The sequence below is a fragment of the Ovis aries genome, chromosome 9 (genome assembly GCF_016772045.2).
Source record: "Ovis aries strain OAR_USU_Benz2616 breed Rambouillet chromosome 9, ARS-UI_Ramb_v3.0, whole genome shotgun sequence".
Classification (NCBI taxonomy): domain Eukaryota; kingdom Metazoa; phylum Chordata; class Mammalia; order Artiodactyla; family Bovidae; genus Ovis; species Ovis aries.
Genome location: NC_056062.1, coordinates 94,747,660 through 94,760,993, shown reverse-complemented (window position 1 = coordinate 94,760,993; position 13,334 = coordinate 94,747,660). Strand labels below are relative to the sequence as shown.

Genomic DNA, 13,334 nt, shown 5'->3' with positions numbered 1-13,334 from the left:
GGCAGAACTAGTCCTGCGGTGAACTTACATAAAACACTCATTCTCAGCCCCTGCACGTCGGGACCTGCAGTCAGGTTAAGCTTTCTGAGTTATTCTAGTAAGAGGCCTCCTCCTCTGCCTGGGTTGGGAGCCACCGTTCTGATGAGCTGCATCATGATTCCTGGACCTCAGAACAGGTTAGAGGTGAGGATGGGAGAATTATGCAAGTTTCTTTACACTGGTAACAGGCAGAAGGAGACACCAGGGGCTTGACTTCAGAAGACTTACAAACGGTAGACAGAAAAACAAGCAGGCAGTGGAGTATCAAGAATAATTCACTATCACACTTCCCCGCTTGGCTTTAGTAATGAAAACTGCCCATGTGACACTGAATATTATCTACAGAGTGTAAGATAAGCATTTGAAATTATTACATTAAAATTTAAGACATATGCAAGTTAATGAATCCTGAAAACCAGGATTTATATTCTAATGCATTCATTTAAAGTGTTTTTCATAAAGTAGCACTAATAAATGGCAATGATCCCAGTATTTTATGACTATTCAAGGGAATAATTCTGTAATATGAAACTATTTAGGTGCCCAGCATTTCACTCCCTTCCTTTACCACGCTGTCTTGTTTAATCTCTCCCAGCAACTTTATCTATCTGTGTTTAATTTTGCTCACACCTTGTTCTTTCTGAAGGAAATGCTTTACAGGTGTGTGCTTTGTCTAATACCTCCTCTATATACGCAGGTGTCACTCCGGTACTTTGCTTAATACCGCTTTTCAGGTGGTTCCTCGATAGTTACTTAAGGGCCTTGAGTCATTACCAAGAAAGCTCACCTTTCAGCTTTAACACAAGACATAGCTGATAATGACACAGTTCTTTACTAACATCCAGGAATTATATCAAACTTCCCTGGATAAATCACTGGCAAGCTACAGGAAGAATTAACAGTATCCCGCCTTGACACTGCAGCTACAAGACATTCTGGTCAAAAAGAGTACAACCTACATAATTCAGTTTCGGCAATCCCATCTGACTCTGCCAGTTCACGCTTAATAATTTGGAAGGACAGGAATCCAACAACTAAATAGATGAAAACGCATATATAATTCTTCCCTTTCTTGATTCCCACAGAAAGGATTATCAATCTCTCAAAGCTATAAGAAAATTACTCTAAAATTACACTGTTTTTATGTCATTAAAATCATTAAGTCACTAAAACTCAGAACTAATAAGGCCATCGTATCTCCTAAGTTGCTCCCCATCTCTCTCTGTCTTTAGTGACCACGCACATGATGAATTCTTTCCAAAATCAACCCTTAAATTTGGGCTTCCCTAGTGGCCTAGACGGTAAAGCATCTGCCTGTAACGCGGGAGACCTGGGTTCGATTCCTGGGTCGGGAAGATCCCCTGGAGAAGGAAATGACTCCAGCATTCTTGCCTGGAAAATCCCATGGACGGAGAAGCCTGATAGGCTACAGTCCATGGAGTTGCAAAGAGTCCTACTTGCTAAAACAAGCTTTGTAAAAGTAATCAAAAATGTTCTATAGTTTTTAAGGTCCTTTGGCAAATTCTCAGAAAAATGGATTAACAAGAAGAAACTGGGGCAGTGAACAAAGTATTCAAATATCACAAGTATTTGATGTCACAATTTTGCAACACCCAGAATTTATTAATTAGCAACTTGGTGGAAGCTGTCTTGGAAGTCAAATTAGTTGTAAATTATTCAAGTTGACAGTGAGTTTTACTTGGTATAGTTTCAAAAGCACTTTCCCATTCTTCTCAGTTGAAAGGCTATCCTTTTTGCTACTATTAGGCATAACTGACAATGTCATGATTAAGTAGTAGTAAAATCAAAACTAGAAAGTGATAGAAAAGAGAATTTAAAAAAATTTTTGCAAGTCAAATTATAATTTTTCTGAAAAAGTATTGCCATCTGTCTACAAAATAGAAGCTCACTTCTATCAGAAATATGTTAAGGTGGTTTTTATTATTCCCGTTTCCTTTATACTCAACACTACAAACCGTAGAACATTAGGCTACGGTAAAATGTGAGAATTAAGGCCAAGTGATAAACAGTGGGCTCAAACTTGCAGATTTTGTCAAAGTGGCACAGAACATCTAACTGGATGTTAGAGCTAAACACGTAACTGGAGAAGTGAGAGGCAATGTGCTTTTAAAAAGATTCCTCAAAAAATTAGTTGGAAGTTATAAGTTTATAACTTACCCTTTTTGAATCTGTAAAGGCTGAAGATCTCCAATTGGTAATCCGTCTGAGGTAAAGAATTTAAGCAATTCTTTAGCATCCAATAATGTGACTGAATCCCGTGGGCCCTCTTTGTGGCCCAGCAATTGTTCAGATGAGCGAGGTAATGAACCAGTTCTGAGAAGAAAAAAAAAATTATGTAGATTTATTGAAAGCAGATTAGAATTCTCCATGGTCAGGAAAAGCTGCTATGAACAGAAACCAGAAAAATACACACACACATTTAAAACTGAAGATCTACACATTTAAGAAAGAAAAAAAGTAAAATCGTTGCAAATCATCTAGAATCAAAGCATATTTTCAAAACCCTGTATGTAGGTTACAGGCAAACTTGCAGTTATCATGTCAAAACAACGTTAGTACTTAAATAAACATAATTATACTCTTTATACTTGGCCTGATTGATTGCATTCACGCTATCATTATCAGGCCATCCCACTATCAGTATCAGTGTGAAGTCATCAATTCTACAAAGTTCAAATCTAAACTCTCTTGTATGTTCCAAAGCCCCGCAATGTTCTAAATTCTGAAGGCAGAGACCAAATGCTCCAATGTTCCATAAACTTGAAAGGCTGTGTAAAGCGCAGCCATGAAATGAGATGGTCATCAGGTATTTCCCCAAGGTCTCTCCTAGCCGTGATTACGACATTATGAATAAACACTAAATTATTCTTATACCTGAAATATATGCAGGACTTCATACTTTCCAAACTGCATACAATATATTCTTAATCCTCACAAATTCCCTTGAAAAAGACAGGACAGGTCTTTTCTCAAAATGAAATTAACAACTGAAAATAAGAACTTTGTAAAGTTCGTATCACACCAAGCCTAAAAAACGATCACTATTCTTGCCACACAACAGTGCCTTACACACCCACAGTGCCAAGAGTTTCAAAATGGCAGAATCAGAACCAGCCTGACTCTGAATCAGGTACCAATTCTACTCTATCAGTCTATGAACCCAAAGAGCTCACAGGTTTTAAAAACTGGAAAGAAAACAGCTGCAGAGAACGCTACAGGTTTTCTCAAGCACCGAGCTACAAATCACACTATTACTCTGTCATCAGAGCAAAAATAAAGCCTTTCAATACCTGCACAGAACAGTCATTTCCTGACTTTATATTAATTCAACTATTTCCTGATTAATCACTCAAGCATTTTTATTGATAACTGTGTGATTAAAATGTTGACATTATGGCCTTAAGACATATTTCTATACAAGACAACAGTGTCTCTTTTTTCTTCTCATTCCCTTTATTTTTAAATTGAAAATATAAATCTAATGAAAACAGTCAAATAAGAAAACACTCAAAACACTATACCCCAGGAGGGCAAGAACTACATGATGAGGTGAATTTAACTTCTATACAGCCATTCGCTAACAGTGACTAACAAAACCTTAATCAGTATTGCTCTCAATCATCTGATAGGCGAGTTGCAATGGGGAATTGCATACTCTGCATTTACATAGAACCCAGGACACAGAAGTATCAGAAAAATTTCAAAGCCCAGTTTGTGATCAAGTATACCAGCAAGATACCTCTTGAGGAAAAAACAAGACACGCTAACAACACATTTTTGGTGTTTCCAAGCTTACAAAGTGTTTTTTCATACATTATCTCATTAGATTTTCACAACTTTGAAGTAGAACTGGGCCTGTTATCTCCATCTGACAGATAAGTCAACAACGTCTCGTAACAGGTGACTGAGTTTGTCTGAAACCAAATTCCTGGTTCGTCCTTGCTGGTCCAGTCATTGAGAATCGGCCTTCCAATACAGGGCACAGAAGTCCGATCCCTGGTCAGGGAAGGAAGATCGCACTGCCACGGGGCAGCGAGCCTCGCCTGCGTGACAAACCTTGAGAAGCCCGCACGCCCGACGAGGAGCCGGCACACCGCCACCAAGACCCGACACGGCCAACAAGGGCCGCCCTGCGGCTCAGCGGCGAAGAGCCCGCCTGCAGCGCGGGACAGCTGGGTTTGACCCCTGGGCTGGGAAGAGCCCCTGGAGAAGGGAAAGGCTACCCACTCCAGGATTCTCGCCTGGAGAAGTCCAGGGACTGTACAGTCCATGGGGTCACAGAGTCAGACACAACTGAGCGACTTTCACTCACAGCCAAATAAATAAACAAAACCAAATCCTTACGATGTCTGAATGTCACTCCGTGACGGTCCTTTATTCTCCCGCTGAGTCTAACGTGGAACAAATTATGAAGCGACACAACTCTGGTTCCCAGCCAAGCGCCAGACGGCGTGCGCCCGCATTCCGGAGTGCCCACAAGCACGCAGTCAGTGCTCACTCTGCAGTTATCACCGTGAGGCGCTAAAAACAAGTTCATCGGTCGTGAATTTATAGGCCCCTAACCACTGTTCAGGGCTGGTTCAGGTATGACTCCAAGGAGGAGAGTGGAGGGAGAGAGCGAAAGGGGATAATCACATCAGTGTAAACGAGGCAGGAACGGCACGATAAAGCAATTTCAAGAAAGCAGCAATAGCGCAGTCTTTTAACCGCAGCGTTTGTAGAAGTCTCAAGAGAAAGGTGGTATTTGTGCTACACCCGAACTCCAGACAAGCTTCTTCTGGTTCAAGATGACGCATCACACATACACATCAACCTCTCCACTCAAAAAAAGAAAAATCACAGCGCTGAAGTACTGAGCCCCAAGTTTATAATAGGGCTCAGAAAGGAAGAAGGAAGAGGAGTGGACCAAAGGTTCAGTGACTTTCAGGAATGACTAGAATACTCCTCGGCAGGAATTAAAAGGAACCTACAGAGAAGGCGGACTGCGTCCTTGTCTCCCAGGAAACCACGGGCAGGCTCTGCACTGGAGCTCAGAGCGGCAGCAGGCAGCCATCAGCTGACACGGTTTCAGAACTCCACAGAATACCCTCCCGCACCACATCTGAGACTCCTGCTTTTACCTCCAAGAGAAAAACTGCTCTCTGAAGATCGAGAACCAGGTGCTGCCCTACCGTCAGCGGCGAAGCCCCCAGAATACACCCTAATTTAAGCAATGGGTAAAGCACCCAAGCTGCCTCCCCCCAGGGGCCCTTCATCTGCCTTCTCCCAGGATAAATCCTGGTGACAGCAGGCAGGGAACAGAGGCGCACGTACAGAGAGGATGATGCAACTACAGACATCCAACAGTCCAGGACTGAGTTCTCAGCTGTGAGCAGCCAAGGGCCAGCAGATACTGAAGGACCACACAGAAGAGAAGGGCGGCAGAGGGGCAGGCGAAGCAGGCTCAAGGGTAACGGGGCCACTTAAAGAGCAGGTGAGACAGGCTAAGAGGGAGTCCCAGCTGACAAGCCAGCATCCGTAGGGCACCTTCCCAGTGCTTCTCACTAATAAGCATCGGTCGCTGTGAAAAAAGGGTAGATAACAAAAAGGATTATTAGGAATTTCTTTAATAGCTGCCAAAAGCTTATTGGAAAGATGAAAGGAAAGGTCAGGGAAACACACCAGAATGCAGAGCAGCAGAGATGAGGAGATGGGCTATCCCTGTTTTCTGTGGACTCACCCTTCACACCTTTTGTTTTTCTCACTGTGCTGGGTCCGTGCTGCTGCGTGGACTTTTTCTACAGCTGCAGAGGACGGGGGCTGTTTCCTAGCTGCAAGGTGCCCGCTTCTCGCTGTGGTGTCTCTCCTTGTGTGGAGCACAGACGCCAGGGCTCCCAGGCCTCAGCAGCAGTGGCGTGCAGGCTCAGCAGCTGCCGCTCGCAGGCTCTAAAGCACAGGCTCAGCAGCTGCGGCACAGAGTGCCCCGAGCACATGGGATCGTCCCACACTAGGCACTGAATCGGTGTCTCCAGCACTGGCTGGCCGACTCTCTCCCACCGAGCCACCCAGAAAGTCCGAAGACATGGATTATCGAAAGAAGAATCAAACGTACTGAAAAATCAATCTGAGGCATCTAAAGTAAAAGAGGTAATTACAAATAAGGAAGAAAGAAAGCAGAAGGACAAGCACTACCAGAGAAACAGCAGCAGAATATTCCCAAGAGCTAAAGGGGAGCAGCCCTGGGTGCTCACTGGAAGGACTGGTGCTGAAGCTGAAGCGCCAATCCTTTGGCCACCTGCTGTGAAGAGCTGACTCATCTGAAAGGACCCTGATGCTGGGAAAGATTGAGGGCAGGAGGAGAAGGGGACGACAGAGGATGAGATGGCTGGATGGCATCACCGACTCGATCGACATGGGTTTAGGTGAACTCCGGGAGTTGGTGATGGACAGGGAGGCCTGGCGTGCTGCGGTTCATGGGGTCGCAAAGAGTCAGACATGACTGAGCGACTGAACCGATATCCAAGAGCTAATAAAAAGGCAAAAGCCTCAAGACCAAACATTGCACACCATGAGGGCATCATGTAATTTCAGAACATTAAGGAAAACAGAAAATGCTAAAAGCCTCAGAGACAGAATAAAATACCTATTAAGGGACAAAATTCCACGTCACATCAGACTTCGCATTAAGGTATGAGATCCAAGAAAACACAGGTCCAATCTAACCTGGAAATGTAACCAAAAGACAGACCAGGACAACAGCTGTGCAGGCAGGCAGGGTCAGTCCAAACGAGAGCATCATGTCGGAGAAGTGGGAGGAAAGTGACTCCAGGGGGAAAGAGACAGCCTACTGCCAAGCGACACGAGCCGCAGGGGAAGGCGGAGGATGAAAGGGGAAGAGGAGCAGGGCTTCCACCCTCGCCCTTCACAACGGGAAGTGGGAACACACAGTCTGAAATCGACGGGCAGGAAATCCACGGTCTCTGGGCAACCTGTCCTTTCCTCCACCTTCTTTCCAGACTGGCCTTTCCTCCTGACCTGTGAATGTTACAGACCCCCAGGGAACGGCCTTACGCCCTCCTCTCTTTCTATACAGCCTCACCATGTCATCTCACCCACTAGCATATATTAAAGAAACCCTTTTAGTGATAACTCCAAACAAACTCCCAGATTTCTCCACCTAATACGCCCACATGCATAATCCATAGGTTAAATAAACCATCCCTAAAGCAGAATTCTTGATCTTTCTCCCCAACTCACCCTTGTTTCAACCTATCCATCTTTCCCAAACCATGAGGACACCACCCACCTGCTGTTCAAGCCGGAAACCTAAACTGTCTCGGATGCCTCTCTCTCTCTCTCTTAGAGAAGACGGGCAGGAAAAAACAGGAAGTTTCTTTTTTCCTAGCTTAGCACCAAAATATTCTGCAAACTTGTCTCCACTACTACTCTAGTTAGAAGTCAAAGCTACCTCTCAGCCTACAGAAAAGCCACCTAAGTGATCTGTCCATTCCTAATATCTTCCTCCCACAATCCATTTACCACAAAAAAGTTACTTTTCAAAATCAGATCACATCACTGACAGAAAATCCATGGAAAGCTTACCAAGGCACTTACGATCCAAAGACCGCGTGAACACTGCTAAGGGCCTGCGAGCCTGCAGGTGCTTCTCGCATTCACCCACGAGGCCTCAGCTCCAGCGTAACTCCTCAGGGCGCCTGCCCCAGCCCCCCCACATGCCAACAAGGAGACCCCTCTCCTTCAGTCCCACAGCCCCATTCGCTGCACTCAGGTCGGTTTCCAAGTCTTGTATCTACTTGTCTGCTTTTTGTGTTCTGTTGACTGTCTCTCCCCCTTAAAAGGCAAGCTCTAACAGCAGAGCCTAACACACAGTGGGTACTCAGTTAATATTCGTTGATACCTGTGAATAAAATGTTATCAGTTCAGTTCAGTCGCTCAGATGTGTCCAACTCTTTGCGACCCCGTGGACTGCAGCATGCCAGGCTTCCCTGTCCATCACCAACTCCCGGAGTTTACCTAAACACATGTCCATCGCGTCGGTGATGCCATCCAACCATCTCATCCTCAGTCGTCCCCTTCTCCTCCTGCCCCCAATCCCTCCCAGCATCTGAGTGTTTTCAATGAGTCAACTCTTTGCTCAGGTGGCCAAAGTATTGGAGTTTCAGCTTCAGCATCAGTCCTTCCAATGAATATTCAGAACTGATTTCCTTTAGGATGGACTGGTTGGATCTCCTTGCAGTCCAAGGGACTCTCAAGAGTCTTCTCCAACACCACAGTTCAAAAGCATCAATTCTTCAGCACTCAGCTTTCTTTATAGTCCGACTCTCACATGCACACATGACTACTGGAAAAATCATACCTCTGACTAGGCAGATCTGAAGTGATAAGTGTTCTCAGCAGAGGGGCTAAAAGTAAGGATGTGACTTGCAATATTTGGGAGGGCAATGCAGCAGAGTCAAATCCCTGTCTTCCTCCCATCCCTGCACCACTCAGCAATGACGTGCTGAGCGCCCGCTACACACCAAGCCAAAACAAGCAGACACAAACTCTGGCTCCTAGAGACGGCCATATATACAAACATAAAAATATAAAACAGGAACATTTCTAAATGGCTTGAAGGAAAAGAGTACTTTTACTTCATTTTACACATTCCTGAGAAGGAAATGGCAGCCCACTCCAGTATTCTTGCCTGGAGAATCCAGGGACAGAGGAGCCCGGTGGGCCCCAGTCCGTGGGGTCACAAAGAGTCGGACACGAGTGAGTGGCCACACACACACACTCCTGCATTTTTAAACTTTCTCTTTCACAGTCATGTTTCTGTGCGTCTATGGAGGATGGTCTGGCGGTCACACACTGACATGCTGCCTGTGACTGGTGCACCCAGAAAGCGCAAGCGGCATACGGCAGGGAAAGAGCGCTTCCCGGACACCTTGCTCTGCAGCAGTCCATCTCGGTCTGTCTGTCTACAGTAAGCACACATATCCTTTACAATAAATCCATAAACTACTATCTCATAAACACAATTTAAGGAGTAAGAAAAAATAAAGGTCATACAAAATAATAAGCTATTTAAACGTTACCTCATTTTCTGTTTAGCTTTTTCACAAGTTTCCAAATTTTGAAGGACATGCCTTTCTGGCCACTCCAGAGGATTGGTCTCCACTAGGCGGGAAGAAGTAAGCTCCAGTGAACTGCTATCTGAAGAGAAAGAAGCACGTGTGAGCACTGAACCGCATTAACATACTGAATTCTGCTACATAAAAATGTGTACATGTAGACACACACAAGCCAGCCGGGTTAGCTGTACAATGCTCGCCTCAGGCACTCGCTAAGGGGGTCTCCGATGGCCCGAACTATGCAAAATGGCACAGAGAAGTTTTTTGGAAATGATAAAGAAAAGTAGTATTGAGCTTTATTTTACGTTCTCCTCATAATAAAAGTTATGGGCCGGAATTCAAAAGAGGAGTGAGCACTGCAGGGACTCACAGGGAACGAAAGCATAGCTTTGTTACTTTTGTGAAATTCTAAATGAAAAAGAGACAACTCTGGGGAGAACATATGGGATATAACATGTGGTCTCCACATCAGAAGAGGAATTAGCACCAATACCCTGAAAAATTATATTTTTAAAAGATTACTTCATTCTCAACAGTACAATCATACAATAACTTAAGACGTTTGAGGGTAAAGATCACTTTAGAAGTAACTCTCACATATATTAATGTAAGATGCTTTAACATATTCATTTTCAAGTAAATCACTAACATTAAATGCTATTTTACTACTAGTAAAGTGTTGTATGTAAGAGTGTCTTCTCTTTTTGGTCGGTGTGGTGCAATGAACAAACACTGAGGTTGCTGATAATCCACAATCCTCATTAAAGACTGAGGGCCATCTTCCATTCTCATTATTAATTATGAGGACATCACGACTGTTTTAAGACTGATAAAATCACTAACTGTACTACTGGATCCAAAACCATCTGATGTTTTACACTGCTGTGTACTATTACACACTACTCTAATAAACTGACTGAAAATTACTGGACATTAGCTGTTTGACTAACTGTCAACCCTGACAAAAATACCCATTTTATACTTTAGGCTCTTACAAAGTGATAATGATTTGGGAAGAAATTTTTGAACTAAAAAGAAAAAAATCACAGATGAAAACACAAGCCAACTGCACCATTTTTCCTTTACTTTCAAACTATTTAGTCTTCAATAGTTAAAACCATTTTTAGTGTCTACGCTGGATTGCCCCAACCAAACACCATCCAAGTATAGTAGTTCCTGCTTCTTAATAAAGGTGGTGAAATAGTGACTATTTCGTCGAAGAATAAGCTTCAGGATGAAATAATCTGCTTTATAATGCTGGCATGGCTTTTCAAAAAATGGATAAAGAAACAACCATTAGTAGTTCTGAACAATTACAGGCTATGTTCACAGAAGAATACAAGCCATGTTAAATAAAAGTAAACATTAATTACTCCCCTAAATATTACAATATAAATTATTAAATTAGCGTATACAATCTACATCAATGTACATGCCACAGGCTAAATACCAGGTGCAGACACACGTCCGTGTGTCGCAGGGGAGCGGCCTGGTGACTGGGCGTGCGCGCCGACCCCAGCGGTGGCTATGGCGGCAGTGTAAGTGGCCGCAACTGTCTGGAGAGGATTACAGGCCAGGTGTTTTATGGCGATTACCTCAGTTAGCCCTCATAATGACCCTAGTCACTGGGTAGAATTATCCCCATTTGAAACATGAGAAAGCAGGCACGGAGAGGAAGAAGAACCTGCCCAGACGTCCAGCTGAGGTCTGCGCCCCGGCTGTCTCGCCCAAAGGCCTGGGCCTCGAAACAGGGCACGAGGCGCCGTGCTTCCGTTTTCTTTCCCAACTAGATCGTAAGCCTGCTCAAAGCCAAGGGCCCCCCGAATTTCTGCTTCTTTGTGCGCCTTCCGGGCATCACACAGAGACAAGGCACACAACGAACATTATTACTGACTTGATTCTGTGGCCATTTTCTTATTAATGTGTGGGATAAAAATGATTCTCGCAGAATAACGACAGAAAATTATCCTATACATTTACAATGCCAGGCAATCGTCAAACGCTTCCTTTTTAAATCCTGAAGAGCTTCACTCTATGCAAATTCATCACCAGAACAGAAAGCAGCAAAATAGAAAGAAATGCAAGTTAATACAGAAAAGACCTCCTGCTCCTTCAGTGAGTCTGGTGACTTCCTACTATAACAAATGGCAAGTGTGGAGCATCTTATTATATGTAGTTTTAAATACATTAAGTTTACTAAGCTCTACTTTCCTCACCTTATGAAAATATAGCTTAATAGAAACCCACCCATTCCGGCAGCTTAGTAACAGTTTTAAGAGGAATCACCTTGAAGTGCTTTTCCTTCGCTCAAAAATAATTATACTGAACATGGTTAACAAAAAAAGTCAGAAAATTTCTAATGTCTAAATGATGAAAAATACAACATACCGATATTTACACACATACTTGTACACACAAATATATCACTACTACAACTTGATAGATTTTGATTTGATCAAAACATAAGTTTTAATAATAACTCTCATAAATGCTACACACAAAAAAAGGACTACTATTTAAAGAAACAAAAAACTTACCATGTAACATACTGGAGGTTTCGTCTGTCTTTATTAGACTTGTTTTAGGAATAAGAGCATCAAAATGACCTAAAAAGCGTTCCCTTGTGCATGTTAGCAGACTTTTGAGTTCATCCACAGAAATTACCTCACGCTGCTGTGCCAACTTTCTCCTTTCTATAAGACAACAAATCAGTACGATTAAAAATAAAACTGTTATTTTAAACCCTTTGAGCTACTATATTTTAGGGGAAATTCTTTCAAAAGTAAAACAAATGAATTTGTCAAGCAAGTCGGCATTCCCGTGTAAGGCCTATTTTCCTTTCAGTCCCATATGAAGGTAATAGAAGAATTTTCAGTTATGTGAAACAAACAGAGTAATTTGTCAACACTAAAAGGTGAGCACCAGTCAAAGCAAGTTTACAGAAGTTTTCAGAAATACAGAGGCTGCAGAGGATGAAGAATGGCCTTGTGTTGGTGCTTCTGTGAAAATAAAACCTGTGACACTTTCGGTTAAACGTGGTGGTTGGGTCATGTCCGTCTATTCCCTCTCTAGTCAAAACTCAGAATCACAACCAAGGAATAAAAAAAGGACAACACAAGAATACACACTAAACGATGGCAGTTTTCAGCGAATTCTGGAGGATGAGATGATGGTGGACTGGTAACCAAGTCAGCAGAGCAGAGAAAGGGTCGACCCAAACAGGAAGGTCCTGAGCCAAAGCAAGACCGATAATGGATGCGCCTGAACTCCAGCCCTCAAGCCAGACGACCCTGCTCTCCTTCTGGGGTAGAAACAGAGGAGGAGCCTCAGATCACAGCCTACAGGAACGGGAACGGGAGGTGGTGAAGGACAAGGACGCCTGCCGTGCCACAGGTCACGGCGTGCAGAGTCGGACACAGCTTAGTGACCCAACAGCAAGAGGTGGTGCTGGTGCTGCCAGGCTAGACCGTGAGCTTGAGGGAGAGCCTGCACACGGACAGGCCAGACTCCCAACCCCGCCAGCCAGAGAGACAGCCGCTGCACACACCCACCGCAAGGATGAGGGGCACTCCCTGTGAAAACGCGGATGCCCCAGGGGAAAAGAGTTAGACACTGACCCTACGGCGGGAGTAAGGACAGGGCCTCAGAAACAGTGTCGAACAGTCACTCCGCCACTCTTGAAGCTTGCTGAATAGGACAGTAGAGCGACGCATAAAATCTCCCAGTTAGAACAGGACGGGGAAAAAAATCACCCGACAGGTAATGAAAGGGGTGGAGGGAACAGGGAACTCTGCTTTCACGGTCTCACGTTCAGACAACTAAGGAGCTGAATTCAGCAATGCTTCCAGCTCCCTCCCATCACCCACTGAGCTGGTCTGGAAAAGAAACCAGGCACGTTCTGATCAGAACTCCCCTTTCCAACTTCCGCTGAGTGAGCAAGTCCTCAGGAGGCTCGCCCTCTGTGTGGTGGGGAGAGCCCTGCCGCAGCACGCCTCACCTGTGGTTGCCCAGCTCTGTCTGTCGTTCAGGGAGTAAGTTCAATTCTGGGTATATACAGCAGAAAAGACGCTATAGCTCTAAAAAGTCATATCCTTCAATCCAGGAAGTTATCTCCATCAGTGTGTTTCTTAAGTTTGTTTCTCAGTCGGTTCCAAATTTGGG

General features: G+C 44.1%; 1 protein-coding gene across 1 annotated transcript in view; it reads right to left on the bottom strand.

The window, feature by feature from the left end:
- The window catches only part of MTBP (MDM2 binding protein), a 67,666-nt gene that overhangs the window by 23,722 nt on the left and 30,610 nt on the right, over positions 1 to 13,334 (bottom strand). Inside the window, exons 14-16 of the mRNA XM_027973275.3 lie at positions 11,711 to 11,866; positions 9,138 to 9,255; positions 2,218 to 2,373 (exon numbers count right to left, since the gene is read on the bottom strand). Coding sequence (XP_027829076.1) covers positions 2,218 to 2,373; positions 9,138 to 9,255; positions 11,711 to 11,866 — 430 coding nt within the window. The remainder of the gene's footprint in view (positions 1 to 2,217; positions 2,374 to 9,137; positions 9,256 to 11,710; positions 11,867 to 13,334) is intronic.